Source organism: Pristis pectinata, chromosome 1, assembly GCF_009764475.1.
Source record: "Pristis pectinata isolate sPriPec2 chromosome 1, sPriPec2.1.pri, whole genome shotgun sequence".
NCBI lineage: Eukaryota > Metazoa > Chordata > Chondrichthyes > Rhinopristiformes > Pristidae > Pristis > Pristis pectinata.
The window spans coordinates 86,190,512-86,214,429 of NC_067405.1; the positions used below are offsets into that span (position 1 = coordinate 86,190,512).

General features: G+C 44.3%; 1 protein-coding gene across 1 annotated transcript in view; it reads left to right on the plus strand.

The window, feature by feature from the left end:
* The first annotated feature begins 766 nt into the window (after window positions 1-766).
* The window catches only part of LOC127578420 (calpain-3-like), a 107,841-nt gene continuing 84,689 nt past the window's right edge, over window positions 767-23,918 (plus strand). The window contains exons 1-2 of the mRNA XM_052030440.1: window positions 767-1,016; window positions 21,118-21,187. Coding sequence (XP_051886400.1) covers window positions 768-1,016; window positions 21,118-21,187 — 319 coding nt within the window. The 5' untranslated portion in view covers window position 767. The remainder of the gene's footprint in view (window positions 1,017-21,117; window positions 21,188-23,918) is intronic.

A 23,918-nucleotide genomic window follows, 5' to 3' on the forward strand; every position in this document is an offset into this window, starting at 1 on the left:
GGTGCTGGGAGGCAGCAGCTCTACTAACTATACCCCTGTGCCACCCACAAGCCTTGCCTACTCCTTCACTCCTGTCACCTAGTGTAATTACAAACACCCCCTTATATTTGTGTAAGTGTAGATTTGACCCCTTTGTGGGTAATGTTTAGTTGTCTGACAGACCTCTTGTTTAGAAATGTGCATCAGTATTGCCACTTGCGCCACATTGTATTCTTAAGGAGGGGAAATAAATCTGATACGTTCGATGTGACCCCATATAAGGAATTTGCAGAAATAAATAGAGCGGCCATTGAGCACAACCTCCCTGGGTTTATTTTTAGTGTTTAATATTACTGGCTTCACTTTTGCAAGGAAACTAGAACAGCTGGACATTGCGCAAGAAAGGAGCAGGAATCAAGACATGTCATTTCACTCGACAAGTCCGTGATTTTAATTTAATTATTGAAGTGAAAACTGTGTGGAAGGAAGCCTACAATATTAGGAGACAACCTTTCCTGTACTCTTTGGAACCGAGCTTGTTTAATGACCCTTGTGCAAGTTGAAAGCCGTGTGTGGTGGGATAATTGATCACAGAGTAAGCCTTGTTGAACTCGACCTGTCTTTCTGCAAACCACTTGAAATGTTCTGTCCGGTGTTGCAACCTGCAAAGACCGGCCAGTCTGTGTTTTTTCTCTCATTTATGAAAACTTCCTTCCTCTGAGGTCAGCAACTGTTTCTCTTCCTCATAAACTTCTTCCCTCCATTGTGGAACCTGTGCTGCAGTCACCATGCCTCATGATATCAGCTCAGCGCAGCGATCACCAGCTCGCCTACCCCTACCCAGCAAGGGTGGTCTGTATCCCATCATCAAACGCAACAAAGATGTCGTCAGAGCCAAGAGCGAGATCTTTCAGTGCCTGAAGGAGGAGTGCCTGCGGAAGGGTGTCCTGTTTGAAGACCCGGATTTCCCTGCAGATGACACCTCCCTATTCTACAGCCAGTTTTTGCCCTTCAGGCTGGAGTGGAAAAGACCTCCGGTGAGTGTTCAGCTGTTATGGATATATTTCAGTGGCACTGTATATGGTTAACTGTATTCCATTTTCATGCAGTGTGCCTTATATTGGACCACACTGTTTCTCTGTCAGAAAGGCCACTTGCCCAGATATTTATTCCTGAAAAAACCCAAGAAACTGCAGAAAGTGCTGGAGATTCTCAGCAGTTTCAGGTAGCTTGTGTAAAGAGAAACAGTTAACCCTTCAGGTCGATGAGCAACTTAGCAAGATTAGAACAAAGTTACAAGGCAAATGTTTCAAGTTGCAGAGAAGTGAGAGGGGTGAAGAGAACAGAGGGAAGTCTCCATCACAGTCCCACTTTTATTGTTCTCTCTCCTTGGCCTCTTCTACTGTCCCAAAAAAGCTAAAGGAAAGTTCAAGGAGCAGCACCTCCTCTTCCCACCAGCTGTGCCACAGCCCCCAGAACCTAACACTGAATTCAGGAATTTCAGATACCCAGCCTTTCCAGTTTGTGTCAGAACTGGACAGTTCTGTTGAAAGGTCATCTACCCTCTTTCATCACAGAAGCTGCCTGATCGACTGAGGATTTCCGGAATTCTCTGCTTTACTGTGACTTCAGTGTTTTTGAGATACAAGAGACTGCAGACGCTGGAATCTGAAGCAAAGAACAAACTGCTGGAGGAACTCAGAGGGTCAGGCAGCATCTGTGGAGGCAGAGTGATGGTCGATGTTTTGGGTCTTGATGCAAGATTTCGACCTGAAACATCGACTATCTCTCTGCCTCCACAGATGCTGCCTTGACCCGCTGAGTTCTTCCAGCATCTTGTTTTTAACTTTAGTGTTTAGCTTCCCAAGCTTGATCTTACAGTTCTAGTTTTGCTTGTTTCCCCCTTTTCTTATTTTCTCTCTCCTCCCCTCTCATGCATCGCAGGGGTCCTGCGGGTTTAGGGTCAGTAGGAGACATAGGTCTTGTGGGTTTAGGGTCTGTGGGGAAGACAAGGGTCAATGGGTTTAGGTTCAATGGAGGAGACAGGGGTCAATGGGTTTAGGGTCAGTGGGAGGCACAGTTCCTGTAGGGTTCGGTCAGTACAACAGTTGCTTGAGGGATCTAATTAAGGAGAGATTGAGGGAATCACACTATGGAGGGGGAGCTGATGGAGTGATCAGGGGTGTGTGTGTGTGTGTGTGTGTGTGTGTGTGTGTGTGTGTGTGTGTGTGTGTGTGTGTGTGTGTGTGTGTGTGTGTGTGTGTGTGTGTGTGTGTGTGTGTGTGTGTGTGTGTGTGTGTGTGTGTGTGTGTGTGTGTGTGTGTGTGTGTGTGTGTGTGTGTGTGTGTGTGTGTGTGTGTTTTATGTCCAGATACATCCACATATACATGTCTGCCAAAATCTATCCAGCAGAGTCTGGTCTCCAGTCAGCTTGGACCCCTTACTTTAGACCGAGACCTCACTCTGCCCAGACTGTTTGCAAGGTCTACCCCACAATACAAGAATTCACACACAGGCATCCTCCACTCCTTAGAACTTTAGTGGAAGAAGTTCAGCTGAACCCCAAGGGTCTGTTCGGGAGGAAGGAGGAGCATCCTATCTGTGGCTTCTGCCTCTTTGTACAGATTACCTCCCTCTTCCCTAATCATTCCCAGTCTTCTTAATCAGCTTACTGTTACAGAAAACCTTTGGATTCCCTTTAATGTTATCTGTCAGTCTCCTCTCTTTCTCGTCTTGTTTTTCTTTCCACCTCCATTCTCACCTTGTATTCAGCCTGGTTCTCACTGAACTTGTTCACCTGACATGCTTCTTTTATTCTTTCATCAGCTTCTTGACTTCCTTTCTCATCTGGGAAGCTCTGGCTTTAGTTCCCTTACCTTTCCCCCTTGTGTACCTTGCCCGGGCCAGAAATATCTGCAGATTAAATGTGGTCTATTCTTCTATTACAGTTTTACCCTGCCAGTGCAGGCATGAGAGGATGCAGAGTGGCTTCAGGGTGATTTAGGTACATGATATGAATGGGCAAAGATATGGTAGATGGAATATAATGTAAAGAATGTGACATCATGGACTTTAGGAGAATAAAAATAGAAGGCAGAGTATGGCAAGGTATTGAAAGGTATTGGTGTTTGGAGGGATCTAGGTGTCTAACACACTTTTGCAAATAGTTTGGGCATCATCTTTTGATTCATACTTTCAGTATTTCCTTCATTAAGTTTGTTCATTGTACCAGGTCTTCACTTAGAGTAACAGACTGCTGGTTTAAAATCACAGGTGGCAAATGCACCTGTTACTGTGTGCTGGAAATGTTTGAGTTGAGTGCAGGAAAAATGTTTTAATGGAACATGCTTACATTTCCCGTGGAGCCTTAGAGATTATAAAGGATGCAGAACATTTAAAGGTCTCATTGTCTTTCATTGTGGGCAAATCTGACCTCTGACTGGTCACGTGTGATTGATGTAGAAGTTGTTTGTGGTTCAGCAGCCTGGTCAGCTTCTTTTTTTATGATCTGCACAGTCAGAATGTTTGAAAGACTTCCATGGGCCTAATGCATGGCATCATTTGCAGATCACTCCACGTCCCCAAAAAAATGTTACAGAGATCTCTGGCCTACCCTGCCAGTCCACCTACCCCTGCCACAATGGGAAACAAAATACCAAGCAAGACTGAAATATACAGCATAGGAACTATAATCCTCCTAGCTGTCTCCACCTTCACCCTCCCCTCCTCCTCACCCAGCCTTGTCTGCCTGCATCTATCACCCACCTGCCTTTGTCTCCCAACTCTACCCCTCCTTCTCCACTGCCTGGCTCAATCTGCCCATCATTCCTCACCCCTCCATGGTCCACCAATCACCTACTGGCCCCTGTCTAACCCCTCCCCCTCCCCTCCTCATTATACTGGCTATCTCCCCTCTCCACCCTCTCCACGGTCAGACCTGATGCAGGGTTTTGACCTGAAACATTGACAATTCCTTCCCTACTGCCCCTAACAGATGCTGCTCGACCCGCTGAGTTCCAGCAGCAGATTGTTTATTGCTCGTTGGAACTATAATCTATCACACCATTCGCTCCATGATTCCTTTCAAATTCCTTCACCTGCCACTTGAAGCAAGACTTTATCCCTTGAGGGATGCTTTGGGGATTTCCCCAGTCTGGAATGTGCTCTGCTTATTGTGAAGATCCTCCAGCCTTTCAGGGTTGATCCTGGGCGGCAGGTGCCAGCGACCCTAGGCGGACATGGCAGCTGAGTCTCACTGTGCTGGAGGCCCATATACTTTTACTGCCCCAGTGGGAATTACCATCGGAGCAACTACATTTAAGGGCAGTATTTCCCATCCTATTGCCCAATATAGAGCAGCAAAAAACTGGCCACTTTTTGCATTGTCTCCATGTGGCGGAGAAGTCAATTAGAGGAAACATAAGCAACATTTGAAGTTTAACACCACAGCGAAATTGATGGAGTGGCTTTCAATATTGCTGCCATAGCTTCTCAATATTTGAGCCAGATGTTCTGTAAGGTGTTCTTCTTGTGATCTTGAGTGCACCTTTTAATGTTCAAGTTCATGCTTATTGTTGTCATGGGCATACATACCAAGGGTACAAATGCCATGAAAATTAACTTTTTACAGCAGCAGCACAGTACATTACAAGATGAGGACAAGCATAAGTTAACATAGACAAATTAACTTATGTCTGTCTTACACGTGTACAAAATGAACATAATGACACTTGTTTAAGACTGAGAGAGAGAAAGGTACTCAATGTCATGCTGAGTATTTCTGAGCCTACAAAAGGTAACAAAAAACAACAGACTGGGAAGGATGCTCTCTCTCCCATACAACTGTGATGCTTTGTCTTAACATTGCAAAGTATCTACTGCTTGTCAATTACCCAGCCCAGATATCACATGGTGGAATTAATCGTCACTCCACTTACCATGGTCATGTGGCACTGCCACTGCGTTCATTCTCCCCTCTTCAAAAAAAACATTGTTTTGACTTCAAACCAACACTTCATTGTTTGTACACAAAGAGGTAATACAGTGGTGCAGCTGTTAGTGCTGCTGCCTCACAGTTTCAGAGACTCAGGTTCAATCCTGACCTCCACTGTTGTCTGTTTGGAATTTGCACCTTTTCTCTTTAACCATGTTGGTTTCCTCTGAGTGCTCTGGTTTCCTCCCACATCCCAAAGACCAGTTGGCATGTTAATTGGCCACTATCTCTTAGTGTAGGTAAGTGGCAAAAAAAACTGAAGGGAAGTTGAGAGAGGATAAGTTGTAGAGGTACAGGGAAATAAGGAGAGCGGAATGGATTGCTTCCCTAGGAGCCTGCATAGACTTGATGGGCCAAATGTCCCCTTTCTTAATTGCTATAAGATAAATGGCACGCAGTCCCCACATTTCCTGGTTCTTAAATGCACTTTTCTTGCTAGCAGGCTCAGATTTTTAAAATGTAAGTAACTTTGTGTTGCTGTCTGCTAGATGCCTGCTGTCTGTGACGGAGCTCTTTTAAGTCTGTGAGATGGGGCAGTGCTTGACCCACTAGGCTGTCAATCACAATTACATATGGAAAAAAAGAAATATGGAAATTAAATAAGAAAAACATACCTGAAATGAAAACAGAGATGCCGGGTAAACTCAGCAGGTCAGGCAGCATCTGTGGAAAGAGAAACAGTCAATATTTGGCACTGTGACCAGGTTCTGATGAAGAGTCACAGACCAGAAACATTGGCTATTTCTCTTTCCACTGATGCTGCCTGACCTGCTGAGTCTTTCCAGCATTTTCTGTTTCAGATTTCCAGCATGTACTGTTTTTATTTTTGACTTTCATTCCCAAATATCAGCTGTTCAAATGGAAATGGATTTTGTTCAACCACTCTTGCTTTATAAATCGTGTTGCACCAACAAATGTGTGTGAAAGATTTGAGATTACACAGAGTAAATAGCAATTTATAACTATAAATCACTATGGTAACCAGCCTAGTTGCAGCTGTCGGGCTCTCGTTGAAAGGAAATTCTGGATGTGATATTACAGTATTAGAGCTTGAAAACTTCAGCAAAAGCAAAGCAGGCAAGATGTAAGTGATCTCACAGAAGGGGAGATAAGACCAGTAACAATCGCTGAAACTGGGATGGGTCCAGTTATAGGGTAACAAGAAATCACAGCTGTCTGCCAGTAACATCGATGTAAAAGACCTCATGGCACTTCAAAAACAAAAGGAACAGCAGCTGTTCTCACAGATTTTCTGTACAATATTAACAAAAAAAAGGAAGTTAAAGAAAAGGTGGTACAATTAGTACTGCTACCTCGAAGCTCACGATTCAGTCCTGACCTCAGGTGTGGTCTGTGTAGAGTTTGCACATTTTCCTTGTGACTATCTGGGTGCTCCTGTTTGCTCCCACATCCCAAAGACGTACAGGTTGTTAGCTTAACTGACCACTGTACACTGTTCCTAGGTAGGTGGCGAAAAAATCAAAGGAGAGTGAGGGAGAATGAGGTGCAGGGGAATGAAACTGATGGGATTGCTCTGCTGCGAGCCATGATAGACCTGATGGGCTGAATGGCCTCCTTCATGTCATAATAAGTAGGTAAGCAAATCTTTCAGGCTGCCCTCACAGGGAAGGAGAGAATGGAGTGGATTAAAAGATGTGATTATAGTTAAAACTCCCTCACCTAGGGGAGGAAGAAAGGGCCTCATGTATGCCACGTTGGGCTTACCAATGGCAGGCACCAGAGCTAGCCTGGAAATCAAGCCCACTGACCATCAGTTTGCAGTGATTACTTATAGAGTCATAGACCCACAGAGTAATACAGCATGGAAATCAGCCCTTTGGCCCAACTCATCCATTCCGATCAAGATGCCTGCCTAAGCTAGTCCCATTTGCCTGCATTTGGCTCATATCCCTCTAAATCTTTCCTATCCATGTACTTATCCAAATATCTTTTAAATGTTGTACCTGCTTCTACCGCTTTCCTTGGTAGCTTGTTCCATATATTCACCACCCTCTGCGTGAAGAAGTTGCCCCTCAAGTCCCTTTTAAATCTTTCTCCTCTCACCTTAAACCTATGCCCTCTAGTTTTTGGTTCCCTTTTCCTGGGAAAAAGACTGTGTGCATTCACCCTATCTACGCCCTTCATGATCTTATCAACCTCTATAAGATCACCCCCTCAGTCTCCTATGCTCCGAGGAATCAAGTCTTAGCCCACCCAACCTCTCCCTATAACTCAGGCCCTTGAGTCCTGATAACATTCTCATAAATATTCTTTTCCCTTTCCTGCATCTTAGGAAGCATCACATTTTCATTTAGAAATGGAATGGTCAGATCAGGAACTTGCTCATGTTGGATGTAGTGAAAACTAGTGTGGTAGTACAATGCAATAGGACAATGCAATAGTATAATACAATAGGGCTCTGACCCACTGCCCTTCATGGATGAAGGTGCTGATTCATGCTTGTGTATAATCACACAGGAATGCTTTACCTCAGTCAAATCGCCAGTTGTGAGCCCAGACAGGTTATCCAGCTGAGTTGGATATCATAGCAAGAGTGCATTGAACATCTGTATCCACACCTTGCAGTGAGTCAGGGGTAGAAACATAGAACATAGGAGCAGGATTTGTCCCTTTGAGCCTTCTCCTCCATTCAATACAATCATGGCTGATTCTCTACCTCAATATCATACTCCTGCTCCCTCTCCGTAACTCTTGATGACATTTGTGTTCAGAAATGTGTAGAGTTATACAGCACATGAACAGGCCCTTTGGCCTACCAAATCCATGCTAACCATTAGTAATCCAACATTAATCCCATTTTACTCTCCCCACGTTCCCTTCAACGTCCCCATGATTCTACACATTAGGGTCAATTTACAGTGGCCAATTAGCTTATCAAATTACATAGTTTTGGGATGTGGGAGGAAACTGGAGCACCCGGGAGAAACCAGGCGTGCAAGGTCCACACAGACAGCACCATTTTTAAATCTATTCAGTGACTTGGCCTCCACAGGGAATTCCACAGGTTCACCACTCTCTGAGTGAAGACTTTCCTCCTGATCTCAATGCTACACCCTGTACTGTGAGACTGTGACGCCTCATTCTAGATTCCACCAGTCAGGGAAAATATCCTCCCTGCATCCGGCCAATGAAGCCATCAAAATTTTGTTAACTTCATCATCTCCACACATTCTTCTAAACTTGGGGCAAGTAGTTCACTCTCTACTGCTGAGTTGATTATAGAGCTCCAATCAGCGATTAGATTGAGAGCAAACTGAAAATAAACCTAAACCTGACTGAAAAGGATTCAGTGTCAATGCATAAAATCATTCAGTAATGAGGTCACCTCCTATGTAGTCCTGATACAAGGTTTCAACCCGAAATGTCAACATTCTTTTCCTCCCACAGATGCTGCTTGACCTGCTGAGTTCCTCCAGCAGATTGTTTGTCGCTTCACCTCCTGTATAGTTTTGAAAGTTTGAAGAAGATTGGGTACTTCCTGGATGGAGGCAAACCATGATTATTGTGAAGTTGGAAATGTAACAGACATGAGTTTTATCCAGAGAATCAAAAATCTTCAGACGCTGGAAATCTGAAATAAAAATCACTGGAAGTACTCAGCAGGTCAGGCAACATCCATAGAGAGAGTTAACATTTCAGATCAAAGACCCTTCATCAAAATTGGGAAAAAGAGATCAAAAGACAATTTTAAGTTGCAAAGAAGGTGGTGGGAGGGAGGGATAGGACAAGGAGATATCTGTGATTGGTTAAGGCCAGGGTGGCCATGGGGATGAGTTGTAGGGGGTTGTCCGGTCAAATAGGTTAATGGGGGGAGTTAGAGGCCAGACAAAGAAGTACAATATGTTGCTAACAGCAAGATGGTATAGTGGCACAGCTAATAGAGCCGCTGCCTCACAGCTCCAGAGAGACAGGTTCAATCCTGACCTTGGGTGCTGTCTGTGTGGAGTTTGCATGTTCTCCCTGTAGGTTTCCTCTGGGTGCTCCAGTTTCTTCCCACATCCCAAAGACGTGTGGGTTGGGAGGTTAATTGGCTCCTAGTGTGTATGTGAATGGTAGAATCTGGGGGGAGTTGATGGGTTGAAATGTCAAACACTAGAGGACGTAATTTAAGGTAGGAGGGGAAAAGTGTAAAGGAGATATGTGGGGCATGTTTTTTTACAGAGTGGTAGGTGCCTGGAATGGGCTGCCAGGGATAGTGGTGGAGGCAGATATGATGGTGGCATTTAAGAGATTTTTAGATAGACATATGAATATGCAGGAAATAGAAGGACATGGATCATGACCTGGCAGAAGAGATTTAGTTTAATTTGGTATCATACTCAGTGCAGACATTGTGGGCTGAAGGGCCTTTTCCTGTGCTGCACTGTTCTATGTTCTATTAGGAGACTGTCCTGTTTGCATAAGAACATGGAACATGAAGGATAAGGACTGGGAGTGGGCCTTTTGTCCCTCAGATCTGCTCTTCCATTCAATAAGGTCATGGCTGATCTATCTCCACACAATTTTCCTGCCCTATTCCGATAGAGCTAGTATATTGTTTTTAAGGTAAGGAGACCAGATTTGTACACAATACAGTGTGGCACCACAGAGCACTGATTCATTATTGTGCTTTTGGTCATCCAGTTCAAACACATACTGGTACACACACACTGTTGTACTTTTAAAAAACATCAGTTCTGGCTCTGTGCAGTGTGCAGCTGTGCTGGGAATCTAGCCAGAATCCCTGTGCTCCCCATTATCACTTCCAAAGCGATGAATCACCCTTGGTTCAGTGTGGACAGGGCAGATAATCCGGCACCCTCACAACTTCTGTGATTCTGGATTGGTAAATTTTCTGGACTATTGGATGTTATTCCTATTTATACCCCAACAAACTTTTAAGTCAGTTTTTTTAATGTTGGACAGTGACATAGTAAATAAATAACATGCAATAGTATTATAAAGTTTCTAGTTTATAGGGAACATGGGAAACAGGGCCCTTGTGTGCTTAAAAGGAGAGTGAGAACTGGTGCCCTGGTGAATTTACAAGGAGCATGGGAAACACAGCCTTGGTGAGTTTACAACAAGCACTGGAAATGGGGCCCTGGTGAGTTTAAAGGAAATGTGGGAAATAGGGAACTGGTTCTCAACATAAAGACTCCTTCCACCCCAGTCATTCTCGCTTCTCCCCACTCTCATCGGGCAGAAGATACAAAAGCTTGAAAACACGTACCATCAGTCTCAAGGACAGCTTCTATCCCAGTTATAAGACTCTTGAATGGACCTCTTGTATGATAAAGATGAACTCTTGACCTCACAATCTACCTCGTCATGGCCCTTGCACCTTACTGTCTGCCTGCACTGCACTTTCTCTGTAAGTGTAACACTATATTCTGCATTCCATTACTGCTTTCCCTTTTGTATTACTTCAATGTTCCAAACTTATGTTTGGAATGATCTGTCTGAATGGCATGCAAAACAAAGTTTTTCTCTGTATCTCAGTACATGTGACAGTAATAAACCAATTACCAGTTCAAAGGGAGCTTGGTAACGGGCCCCTGGTGAACCAGGTGCCGAATAATTGGGACTTCTGAACAACTGCAGAGCAGATTATCAGAGTTTTACCATATTGTGCAGGCTGAGTGAGCAGTGGACCCACCTGGTGCTGCAATGTGGGGCTCAGGGCTGCACCTTGGCTGGCCTGATGAGTGTGGCTAATGCTGGGGACTGGCAGCACCTGCTCCAAGTGTTGTCAGACTGCCTGGATCCTGCTCAAACCCTCTCGTAATAACAGCTAACATACCATTTGCCCCCCTAATTGCTTGCTGCAGCTGCATGTTGGCCTTCAGTTGGCATGGTGGCAGAGTTGTCAGGGCTTCTGCCTCACAGCTCCAGGGGTCTGGGGTCCTGATCTCCAGTGCTGTCTGCGTGGAGTTCTCCCCGTGACTACGTGGGCTTCTGCTGGTTGCTCTGGTTGCGTCCCTAAAGACATGCTGGTCAGGAGGTTAAATGGCTGCTATAAATTACTCCTTGTGTTGGTGGGTGGCAGTAGAATAGGGGAGTTAATGGGAATGTGGGACATCACAGGTTGTAGGAAAATAAGTGGGAATGGAACTTCTGGGAATGCTCTGGGAGGAAGCATAGACTCAGTGGGCTGAATGGCCTATTGTGTGGTAAGGAAATATGAAATCAAAGGTAATTTATCAAACTATCTGCATGGGAGGCTGCTCCAGAAGGTTAAGTCTCCTGGTGTTCAGGATGAGGTAGCCAGTTGGATTCAACATTGGCTTAGCAGGAGAAGCCAGAGAGTGGTACTAGATGTTTGTCTCTCTGTCTGGAGGCCTGTGACTAGTGGTATGCCGCAGGGATCAGTGCTGGGTCCGTTGTTGTTTATCATCTATATTAATGATTTAGATGATAATGTGGTAAACTGAATCAGCAAATTTGCAGATGACACCAAGATCGGGGGCTTAGTGGACAGCGAGGAAGGCTGTCAAAGCTTGCAGCGTGATCTTGACCAGCTAGGAAAATGGGCTGAAAAATGACAGATGGAATTTAATGCCGACAAGTGTGAGGTGTTGTACTTTGGGAGGACAAACAATGGTAAGACTTACACAGTGAATAGTAGGGCTCTGAGGTGTGCGGTAGAACAAAGGGACCTGGGAATACAGACCCATAGTTCCTTGAAAGTGGCGTCACAGGTAGATAGGGTCGTAAAGAGAACTTTTGGCACTTTGGCCTTCATAAATCGGGAGTGAGTACAGGAGTTGGGATGTTGTGTTGAAGTTGTACAAGATGTTGGTGAGGCCGAATTTGGAGTATTGTGTGCAGTTCTGGTCACCTACCTACAGGAAAGATATCAATAAGCTTGAAAGAGTGCAGAGAAAATTTACAAGGATATTGCCGGGACTTGAGGACCTGACTAATAGGGAAAGGTTGAATAGGTTCAGACTTTATTCCCTGGAGGCAAGGGGAATGAGGAGAGATCTTATAAAGGTATACAAAATTATGAGGGGTATAGATACGGTGAAAGCATACAGGCTTTTTCCTCTAAGGTTGGATGAGACTAGAACTAGAGGATGTACAGTAGGTTTAGGGTGAAAGGCGAAATATACAAGGGGAATCTGAGGGAGAACTTCTTCACTCAGAGGGTGGTGCGAATGTGGAATGAGCTGCCAGTGGAAGTGGTAGATGCGGGTTCAAATGTAACATTTAAGAGAGGTTTGGATAGGTACATGGATAGGAGGGGTTTGGAGGGATATGGTCCAGGTGCAGGTAGATGGGACTAGGCAGAAGATCAGGTCGGCATGGACTAGATGCGCTGAAGGACATGTTTCTGTGCTGTAATACTCTATGACTCTATTGAGAAAGGGTTGGGTCTTTGGTGAGGACATTTTTAAGGCAGTTTTGCTTTTGAGTTTGAACTGTCAGAAACTATTTGGCTAAGCAGCTTTGCAGGAAAGCTGTGTTATATCATCCCATAGCTAACTTGTTTCAACTACTATCTGTGAGACAACATTCCACAGAACTGAATGCTCCTGTTCAAATTTATGGATATGAATGTAAAAGCTCAGAAAGGACTCAAACTTTTAAACTATCTCCTAGTCAGAAAATAGAAATACCATGTTTTGTTGCTCTTACCTTGGTGAGTTATTTTACTGTTACAGTTATTTATGTTACAAAAGATACTGTAGTTTGGACTGTACCTCAGCAAGGAGATCTTCCTTTTAAGTTAGAATAGGGGCTGGTGAACATTTCCTGCTTTCCTATAGTTCATCATTTAAGATACAAGACACTGTTTAGTGCTGTGATATGTTGACCCTTCATTCCATACATGAGGATAGTAAATATTTCATAGAAAATACAGTCCTGCTGCCGAAACTGGCATTTTCCAATGAGCACAAAGCTCATAGCTACATCATCCTAAATCTCCTCTGTATCCACTCTCGAGTGGATGATGCAGCTGTGAGAAAAGAGTGATAACCTTGTGTTGTTTCCTTTGGAGCAGAGTAGAATGATAGGAGACTTAACTGAGATGTATAAAATTACGAGGGGCCTAGATATTGAAAACATGAAGGGCTGTTTCCTTTGGCAGAGGGTTAGAAACCAGTGGGCCAAAAGTTAAAGAAACTGGTAGAAGGAGAAGAGGGGAGATGAGGAAAATTATTTTCACCCGGAGGGTGGGGGGAGTCTGGAATACACTGCCCAAAGGGGTGGTGGAGGCAGAAACCCCCTTCATATATTAAGCACTACATGGATGTGGACGTGAAGAGCCAAGATCTGCAAGGTTACAGACCCAGTGCTGGAAGGAAGGGTTAGGTTGGGGGGACTCTTTTTTTGACTGGCATGAATATAACAGGACAATTAGCCCCCTGCAGTGTCATGAAATTTCCCTAATTCTGTTGAGATCTGGGAAAGTCACCTTATCTGGTGCAGAGATAAGGTAGGTAGTCATGGTCTTTTTCCCAGGGCAGGGGAGTCCAAAACTAGAGGGCATAGGTTTAACGTGAGAGAGGAAAGATTTGAAGGGATCCTGAGGGACATTTTTCGCACAGTGTGTGGTGGGTATATGGAATGAGCTGCCGGATGAAGTGGTAGACGCGGATACGATTACAACATTTAAAAAAAAACACTTGGACAGGTACATGGATAGGAAAGGTTTCAAGGGATAGTGGCCAAACATGGGGAAATGAGACTATCACAGATAGGCTCTTTGGTCAGCATGGACAAGTTGGGCTGAAGGGCCTGATTCTGTGTTGTATCAGTATGACTTTTTGAGACCTGCATTGTAGAAGCTTAAACCAATGATAATGCAAAGGGAAATTGTTGACCCCCTCCACCACCCCCACCATCCAGGTTCGGGAGGTGAATAGATTGGAGTTTTGGAGAGAACTATTGTATTACCTGTACTCACAGGCTCAACTACAGCCCAGACAGGGCCACAGGACCTACAGTCAATGGATTAAAGCCCATAGTGTGTCACACACAATACCCATTGAATGCAGCTTTAAACTTGAATGTCATTTGCTGAGGCAGACTGGGCCTCTTTCAGTTCTTTGGACAGGGCAAAAAAAGGACGTTTATCTCTCTTTTCCCTCCTATTCTTCACCAGTGCTCTCTGTGCATTGGGCCTCTCTGGCTGTTGTAGAGCAGCAGCCCCTCGGGGTCTGAGGCTTTGTCTTTCTCACTCCATTGTTTCTTGGCCAATGGCCTGAGGGAGGATCAGCTTTTTTTTAACCCAATTCCACAGGTGTGACGTTGTTGGAAACCCATCCTATCAGCAGTGATCGGCCTGGATTTATGCCAGGGGACCGTGGTCTCTGAAGACTCTGTAACGTGCTGGCTGACATCACCTAATCCCAGGCGAGGGCTTTTTTGCTTTGTTGGCTCTGGAACTGCCAGGGGAGATTGAAGTGAACTTGTTTAGTGGGAGACATGCTGTACACAGCCTCGGGGTTCTTCTGCGACCGTCTTGTGCGGGAAAGGCAGAGGCGGGATGGGGAAGGGTCTTTTCACAAGCCCCTCAGATATTTTGAACAGGACTTTGTGGGGCTGAAGCAAGACTGCCTGAAGAAAAAGATCTTGTTTGAAGATGAAACGTTCCCAGCCGCTGCTGAGGCCCTTGGGTATAAGGAGCTGGGGCAGAAATCCAGCAAAGTGAAGAACATTCTGTGGAAAAGACCCAAGGTAAGGAGGGGATCCAAGCTGATGCTCATTTCCAGATGTGAGAGGGAGACCTCTCTGTGTTTCTGTAAGAGCTGGGCAGTGGTGTGCTGGGGAGGACGAAGGGGCTGGGAATGTCCCAGCTGCTGTATTTAAAGGGCAGGCTGAGGTGTTGGGGTAAGAGGGCTGTCACTGGTTGTGTTCGCACTGGGACAGGAGGGTAAGGTGGGGAGAGCGGTGATCCCAGTTACTGTAGGGGAGGGGCAGACTGTGCCCCTTGAAGAGGAGGGGTGAGGGGACTACACGTGGCGAGGTCAGGGGCAGATTGTGCCCTCTGAGGGGGGGTGGGGATTGCTCCTAGTTACTGTAGGAGAGGGACAGACCGTGCTCCCAGAGGAAGAGTGGTTGGAAAAAATTAGGAGTGGTACTGTTGATCCTTCGCTTAAATTTGAAAATATTTGGAGTCCATTTATTCAATATTTTCACATGATATAGTTCCCCTTTCAATAACTTTCCAATTTAGAGGAACGGAGTTGACAACATAATATTGCTCTGTTTCTCCTGAGAAATTTCAGTCCAGTCTTTTTTTTCTTTTTTTTGTTTTTTTTTGAAATTTTTCTGTTTAGTTTGATTTGATATATTGTTTATAATTTTTCTTATTGATTTGGGGATTTTTTTTCTTTCCTTTCTTTTATATTATATTCATTTACTAAGAGATCGTGGGATCTACAGATTATTTTTATATTTTATTGCAAAGACGTACGGGTAGGTTAGTTTGGGTTTAAAATGGGCGGCATGGACTCGTTGGACCGGAAGGGCCTGTTACCACGCTGTAAATAAAATTTAAATTTAAATTTAATTTAAATTTAAAAAATGATTATCTATGCCATGATTGTTCTCCTGATCTTTTTGTATTACATGTACAAACATTGATGTTATATATTAATCTGTATTAATTTGAAAACTAATAAAAAGATTGAAAAAGAAAGAGGTAGAAGGGAGAGAAGATCTCCTGGTTATTGTAGACCGGTGGGGGACAAACAGTTCATGCTGGCTGTGGGCTGGGCTGAGTTGAGATTCTTGTGATGGGGCGGTGTTAGTTGTGTACGGGTGGGGGTATTTACTGTAAGTGAAGTGTGTGCACTATGACAGGACAGGTGAAGGGGGAGTACCTCTTACTGTAGGCCAGAGCCAGATGGTGCTTTCCCAGGAGGAAAAAGCATTCTGGGTTAATGAAAGGGCAAGCAGTTTATGGCGGGTGTGGGTTAGACTGAGAGTGGAAGTTACTGCGATGTAGGGGCTGTTAGTTTTGTATGGGTGGGAGTACTTACTGTAACCGAAGGGCAGTGTGTGAGATTGAGCAAAGGTTGGATTACATGGAAGTGTGGCAAGTAAAACCCCAGCCCATGCACTCTGACAGGTGACTGAGGGTAGCAGTACTGGGATAGCACTGCTGGGCCAGCTTCTGGAGCTACATCAGTGCCAGTGGTGGCATTTGCCCCACAGTGCCCACAGATGAGGCAATTCAGGAGTTTAACGGTGATCCTAGAGGAACTGTTCCAGCTTGGAGGTGAACTTGAAGGTGATCCTGTGTCAGTGCAGCATCTCCCAATGTCATGCTCAGTGGTGGAGGTTGCATGTTAGGGAGGTGCAGACAAGAAACTGTGGCAACCTACTACAGTGCATCCTGTAGGCGATGCAGATGGCAACTGGCTCACTCCACTGGTGGAAGGTGCTTAAACTAGCGGATCATGTGCTGATGTAGTGGGCCGCTTTTCCTTAATGGTGTTTTGCTTCTTGATTGTTGCAGGAGCCCCACCCATGCATAGTCATACAGCACACAAACAGGCTCTTCGGCCCACCGTGGCCATGCTGACCATCAAGTACCTGTACTAATCCCATTTATCTGCACTTGTTCCATGTCCTCCCTTGCCTTGGCAATACAAGTGCTCATCCAGATGCTTCTTAAATGTTATGAGAGTTTCTGCCTCCGTCACCCACTCAGGCAGTGCACTCTCGATTCCAGTCACCCTCTGGGTGAAAACATTCTTCCTCAGATCCCCTCTAAACCTCTTACCTCACCTTAAATTTGACTGTGTGTTTCGAGGTACATGTGACTAAAAAGAAATCTTATATTAAATCTATGCCCTCTGGTCTTAGACGCCCCTGTCATAGGAAAAGGTTTCTCACTATCTGTACCTCATATACTTTTGTACACCTTTAATCAGATTTACCCCCTTAGCCTCCTCTACTTCAAGGAATGCAAACCCAGCTTACCCAGTCTCTCCTCATAAAAGTCACCCTTGCACTTTAGCCTTGTAGGCAGTGGAGGCTTTTGGGAATCAGGTTCTGAGGCACCTTCTCACCTTCATGGTGTGGTTTGGTCTTGTTCCACCTCTGATCAGTAGTGGTCCCAGAGTGTTGATTGTGCAACATTTAGTGATGGTAATCATGTCACAGGGACTTTGTTATGTCTTTCTTGTAGGGTACGTCCATCACCTGACACCTGTGCAATGTGAACATTTTGTTCCAATGATGTTGTTCAGGTATTGCAGCATGGACCATATTGTTTTCTGAGGAAATGTGAATGAAGCTGAATATCATTTGATCATTACTGAGCAGTGCCACTTCTGACCTCAGGATAGAGGGATAGTTGCTGATGAAGCAGCTGAAATCACCTCCCTGATGATGCCTTTTGAATGAGGATCGAGAGAAGCTCTCCATTTCCCTGAGTTATGCCTTTTGTTAGGTATGATTCTCGGAAATAGAGAGTTTCTCTCAATCCTCATTGATTTCAATTTACTGGGAACCCACTGTACTACAGTTGGTTGAATGCTGTATCAAAGTAGTATTAAGGGTAGGCTCTCCTGGAATCAGCTCTTTGTGTTTGTTTGGATTCAGGCCATCCTGAAGACTGAAATTGGGTGGCATGTCCAAAAGTGATGAATGAATAAGTTTTGTCTAATTGTACTGATAATTAAACTTCCTCCATCACTGGCTGTAGTAGAAAGATGGAGCAGTAATGGCTCGATTGGATTTGACCAGCTTTTGTAACCAGGCAGTTTTCACAAGGCTAGCTGTATGTCATTGCAGTAATTGTACTGGATAATACTTCTGGAGTACAGATCTGGGGCACTGTGGGCGGGCTACTGTCAGTTCTTATAGCCTTTGCTTGAGTAGTGCACTTGCCCAGTTTTTGTTGTCACATGTACTAACTCAACTTGGCTAGTAACTGAGGACTTCAGGAGGAGGCCAGAGAGGATTAGGCAGCACTTGACTATGTAGCTCAAGCACCACTCGTGAAATCAGTGGAAGCTGCTTAAAATCTTATGCGGATAGGTTGAGTGAACTAGGGCTTTTCTCTTTGGAGAGAAAGAGAATGAGAGGTGACTTGATAGAGGTGTACAAGATGATAGGAGGCATAGATCGAATGGACAGTCAGAGACTTTTTCCCAGGGTGACAATGGCTAACGTGAGGGCACATAATTTTAAGGTGATTGGAGGAAGATGTAAGGGGGATGTCAGGGGTAAGTTTTTTTACACAGAGAGTGGTGGGTGCATGGAACACACTCCCAGCAGAGGTTGTGGGGGCAGATACATTAGGGACATTTAAGAGACTCTTAGATAGACACATGAATGGTAGAGAAATGGGAGGCTATGTAGGAGGGAAGGGTTAGATAGATCTTAGAGCAGGATAAAATGTCGGCACAACTTTGTGGGCCGAAGGGCCTGTACTGTGCTGTAATATTCTATGTTCTAAAATAATATCTTAAAATTGTTGAGTCTGTTGAAAGCTCCTCTCTCAGTCCCCACCACCATCAGCTGCTCCATCAGTGACCTCCCCTCCATTACAAGTGGGGATGTTTGTGATGTTCACACCAGTGTGCAGACTTCAAACAATGAAACATTCTCAACACACAAGTGCCAGTTGATGGACATCCCCTACAAGAAAGTTTTGCGGCCAGAGAGAGACAACCCTCAGTACTGACCTGACCTGACAAGTACAGCAGAAATGACAGCAATAGCCATCTCCAACAAAAGCAAAGTTACTTATCTCTTCTTGAGTCGAAGGCATTGCACTACCAAATTCTCAACTATCGACATTCTGGAGGTCACTGTTGACCAGCAACTCAGCTGATCCATCCACATAAATACTGTGGCCAACTGAGAGCAGGTTGAGGCTGGGTAACCTGTGAGGAGAACCCCCACCCCATCACCCCCCATCTCCAACACTTTTCACTACCTGTAAGGCACATGACAGTAGTACGATGGAATACATTCCACTTGTCTGGATGAGTGCAATGCCAACAGCTCTCAAGAAACTCGATGGCATTATACAGAGCAAATCAGTCTGCTTGTTTTGACTTGGAAATGTTTGCCTTTCCATCGTCATCACTTCATCAACATCCCTGCTTAGTGGCATCATGGATGTTAACTCAAAACTTCTGCGATCCATGACAGCAGCTCACTACCACCTTCTCAAGGCTGGCCAGAGATAGGCATTAAATGCTGCCTTGCCAGTGATGCCAAACTCAGGATAGAATTTAAAAAATTTTCCACGCCACATTTCTGGCTAAAGGTGGTGAACACTTGTTAATGTGAGAGTTCAACATTATTAAGGATTTGAGTTTTGTGGAGTTGCTTCCTCCACCTTGAGGAAGGGTACTTTGCAGTCTTTGTGACTTAATATTGAATTCAACAATTACAGCTGACTCACTTCTTCTGCTTGTATCAGAATTGGCTAGTTCTGCTCTAAAGTTATTCATCTGTAATATTAACTCAGGATTCCCCTCTCCACAGACACTGTCTGATCTGTTCAGCATTTGTTCAGTTTCAGCAACAGCTCTGACCCACATTTCACAGCTTTTATGTCTCCCTTTGTTTTCTCTCTCTCTCTCTCTCTTCCTCTCCCCTCTGCCGTTAATTTGTTAATCAGATGATTCTATAAATATTGGGGTCACCTTGGCAACCCTGGCCCCACCATATCAGACATATCGTCTTTGCCTTATCCATCCCATCCAACTCTCTTTGCAACTTAAAACTAACTTATTTTCTCATTTCCCCAGTTCTGATGAAGGTTCTTCAACCAGAAAAGTTAATTCTAATTGGTTTATTATTGTCACATGTACCAAGATACAGTGAAAAGCTTTTGTTTGCTTGCCATCCATACAGATCATTTCATACATAAGCACATTGAGGTAGTACAAAAGGAAAACAATAACAGAATGCAGAATATAGTGTTACAGTCACAGAGAAAGTGCAGTGCATGCAGACAAATAAAGTGCAAGGGCCATGACAAGGTAAATTGAGAGATCAAGAGTTCATCTTTATCATATGAGGTCAATCAGGAGTCTTATAACAGCTGAATAGAAGCTGTCCTTGAGTCCAGTGGTATGTTCTTAAGCTTTGTATCTTCTGCCCGATAGAGGGGGGAGAAGAGAGAATGACTGGGATAGGAGGGGTCCTTGATTATGTTGGCTGCTTTCCAGAGGCAGCATGAAGTGTAGACAGAGTTAACAGAGGGGAGGCTGGTTCCCCCTCTGTTGTTCCCAACAGAGAAGAGGGCTGTGTGCTCTGCAGTTCCTTGTGGTCTTGGGCAGAGCAGTTGCCAAGCCAAGCTGTGATGCATCTAGATAATTATGTTTCTCTTTCCATTTGTGTTGCCTGATCCACTGAGTGTTTCAAACATTTTCTTTTTTTATTTTGGATTTCCAGCATCTGCAGGGTTTTTTTAATTTTCATTACCTAGCATCAGTTGATTTGGTAGTATCTAATTATAGGACATCAGCAACAGTGCCTGTCTAGTCAATAAATCCAGTGGTATTTGTCTCACGAGTGTCAATTTAATTTTATTCTATAAAAAGAGTGGGATTCAAGTGGGATAAAAGGGCAGCATAGCTACTGCTTCACAGCTCCAGGGGTCTCCGATTCAATCCCGACCTCCGATACTGCTGTTAAGAGTGCACATGTTTTCCCGGTGATTACATTAATTTCTCCTCGGTGCTATAGTTTCCTCTATAGTAAATTTAAGTAATTAATCTACCAAAGATATGCTGGTAGGTTAATTGGCTACTTTAAATTATCCTTTACTGTAAATTAATTGCAGAAAGAATCAAGGGAGAGTTGATGTGCAGAGAGAATAAATTACAGGGGTCCAGGGAGTTAAGAAAAGAGGGAATGGGATTGAAGGGATTGCTCCCCTGGGAGCTGGCATGGACTCGATGGACTGTATGGATCAGTTTGATTGAGCATCAGTGGTCTTCATGCATTGTAACTTTAATTTTAAAGGATAATCCCAGTGCCATTCAGATTTAAATTTATGGCTCAACCACAAGAGAGTGTAAGAAGCAGAACAAATTAATTTGGTGGCCATGTTAGCAATATGGATGAATATTTTGTCAAGTGGAGAGTGAAATATTTGAGTGAAGTAAATATTTTCATTGCTGACAGGCCAAGCTAATCACGTTTTGTTTCCTTGTCAGGAAATCTGTGAGAATCCAAAGTTCATCATTGGTGGAGCCTCAAGGACTGACATCTGTCAAGGAGATTTAGGTAAACCTTTCTTTAACTTCTCTAACCCCAAAGGTTATTCAGGAGATGAAATGGGACCCATACTCAGTGACCCATGTATCATCTCACCTATTTTAAATGAAACTAGTTTGGACAGTGATTGGAATAATGAACAGAATGGTATTGTGTGAATGGATGTCAGCCAGCATCACCAGCAGGTCTTTATGATCTCTGGTCTAATCAGGGACCGAATGAGCCATGCACTCAATACCAAAATGGGGCACCAACTTGGGATCATGCATACAATCAAAAGGGCCACTGTAGTCACTTTGAAGAACCTCTCTCCATGATTCCCATGGTCCAGTTACTTTGTATTTCTGTAGACAAAAGCAATGCAAGTGTTGGTTTTATATCAGAAAAATAATCTTAATTAAAGGGACATAATTTATGTAGCTGTATGAGCCATGTAATGCCTAAAGCAGACAAACAGTAATTGCTTGATTCATGAATTGTCACTTTAACACCTTTGAATTATTCAGATATTTATCATTGATTCAACAAGCTAGTTCTCACCGTCATGCTTCAGTTTCTGGCCATGAGAGCACATTATACTAAAATGCAATTTACCCAGCCTTTCGAGTTACAAAACTTTGCTAACGAAACTTTTTCCAGAAATGCAACTGTTTTTTAAATTAAGCAGTGCCATAAAGTCATAGAGTTATACAGCACAGAAACAGGCCCTTCAACCATCTCATCGATGCTGACCGAGTTTCCTACCTGAGCTGGTCCCATTTTCCTGTGATTGGCCCAAATTCCTCTAAACCTTTCCTATTCATGTACCTGTCCAAATGCCTTTTAAACATTGTAATTGTACCCACCTCTACCACTTCCTTAGGCAGCCCTTTCCATATACCCACCACCCCTGGTTTCACAAAGTTGCCCCTCAGATCCCCTATAAATCTTTCCCCTCTCGCCTTAAACCTATGTCCTCTAGTTTTATATGTGGGAAAAAGACTCTGGCTATTCACCTTATCATAATTGTATATAACTCTATAAGGTTACCTCTCAGCCTTCTTTGCTCCAGGGAAAACAGCCCCAGTCTCTCCATTCTCTCCTTGTAACTCAAGATGTCTAGTCCTGGCAATATCCTTGTGAATCTTTTCTGCACCCTTTCCAGCTTAATGACATCCTTCCTACAGCTGGGCAACTAGAACTGCACACAGTACTCTGAGTGCAGTCTCATCAACATCTTGTATAGCTCTAACATAATGTACCAACTCTTGTACTCACTGCAGCGACTGTAGATACATTTTTATTAAGTGCTGGCATATAGGAAAACACATACCAGGCCAAAGCTTGGCCTTGTGCTGCTGCTGTGTCCATGCTCTGTGGTTTGTGGTCTATCCAGCCCAGTATTTTCCAGGTGCAGATTTGGAGGCCTAATCTCTGCCCCAAAACATCTCAGCCACCAGCGCTGTGGTCTAAAAGGCAACAGGGATCTCTGGTAGTGCACTGAGGAAGCAATCTATGAAATGCCTTGACAAACTGTGACAGCTGGCAGACCATAGCCCAGCTTTGCAAGTTGCAAACACTCAGAGCAGTCATTTCTTTATGGCATTAGGAGATAGTTAAGATTGAAATAAATAATTAAAATTATTAATGAAAATTTTAAAAAATCTGCAGGTGCTGGAAATCAAAAATTAAAACAGAAAATGCTGGAAACACTCAGCAGGTTGGGCAGCATCTGTGGAGAGAGCAACAGAGTTAGCATTTCAGGTCTAATAATTAATATTATTAATTGAAAAAAAGTTAACAGAAACAATTATAAATAGCTAAAACCATTAAATTAAACAAAAATAATTTAAAGAAGGGAATTAATCTTTCTCTTTTGTCCAGCTGTACAATTCCCAGTGAAATCAGTAGACTTTTGTTAGTCCAACCAGCTAGTTCTCCTATGTTGAGGCAGCGCTTCATCTGTGAATCCGAGGGTTTCGTTTATTGCATCTGGTGCTCCCGGTGTGGCCACCTCTACATTGATGAGACCCGACACAGATTGGGTGACAGCTTCGTCGAGCACCTTTGTTCCCTCCACTGTGAAAGCAAGGATGTCCCGGTGGCCAGCCACTTCAATTCCACATCCCACTCCCATACTGACATGTCTATCCATGGCCTCCTCTACTGCCACGTTGAGGCCAGATGTAGATTGGAGGAACAACACCTCATATTCTGCCTTGGGAATCTCCAACCTGACGGTCTCAACATCGATTTCTCTAACTTCCGGGAACCCCCCTCCTCTTCTCCCCCCTTTTTTCTCCCTCCTTCCCCCCTCCTTTGTCATCCCTCATTCCTGTGGCCCCCTCTCCCCTTTTTCTCCTTCCCCCGCCCTCATGACCCGCCCATCTATTCCCCACCTCCTTCTCTTTATTCCATGGTCCACTGTCCTCTCCTACTGGATTCCTCCTCCTTCAGCCCTTTGCCTCTTCTACCAATCACCGCTCAGCTTCTTACTTCTCCCCCCTCCCCCCTCACTTGGACACCTATCACCTGCCTGCGTGTGCTCCTCCCCTCTCCCCTGATCTTCTTATTCTGGCTTCTGCCCTCTTCCTTTCCAGTCCTGATGAAGGGTCTCGACCCGAAACGTTGACTGTTTATTTCCCTCCATAGATGCTGCCTGACCTGCTGAGTTCCTCCAGCACTTTTTGTGTGTGTTGCTCCAGATTCCAGCATCTGCAGAATCTCTGTGTCTCCCATATTTCTTAAACTTTTTTTCTCG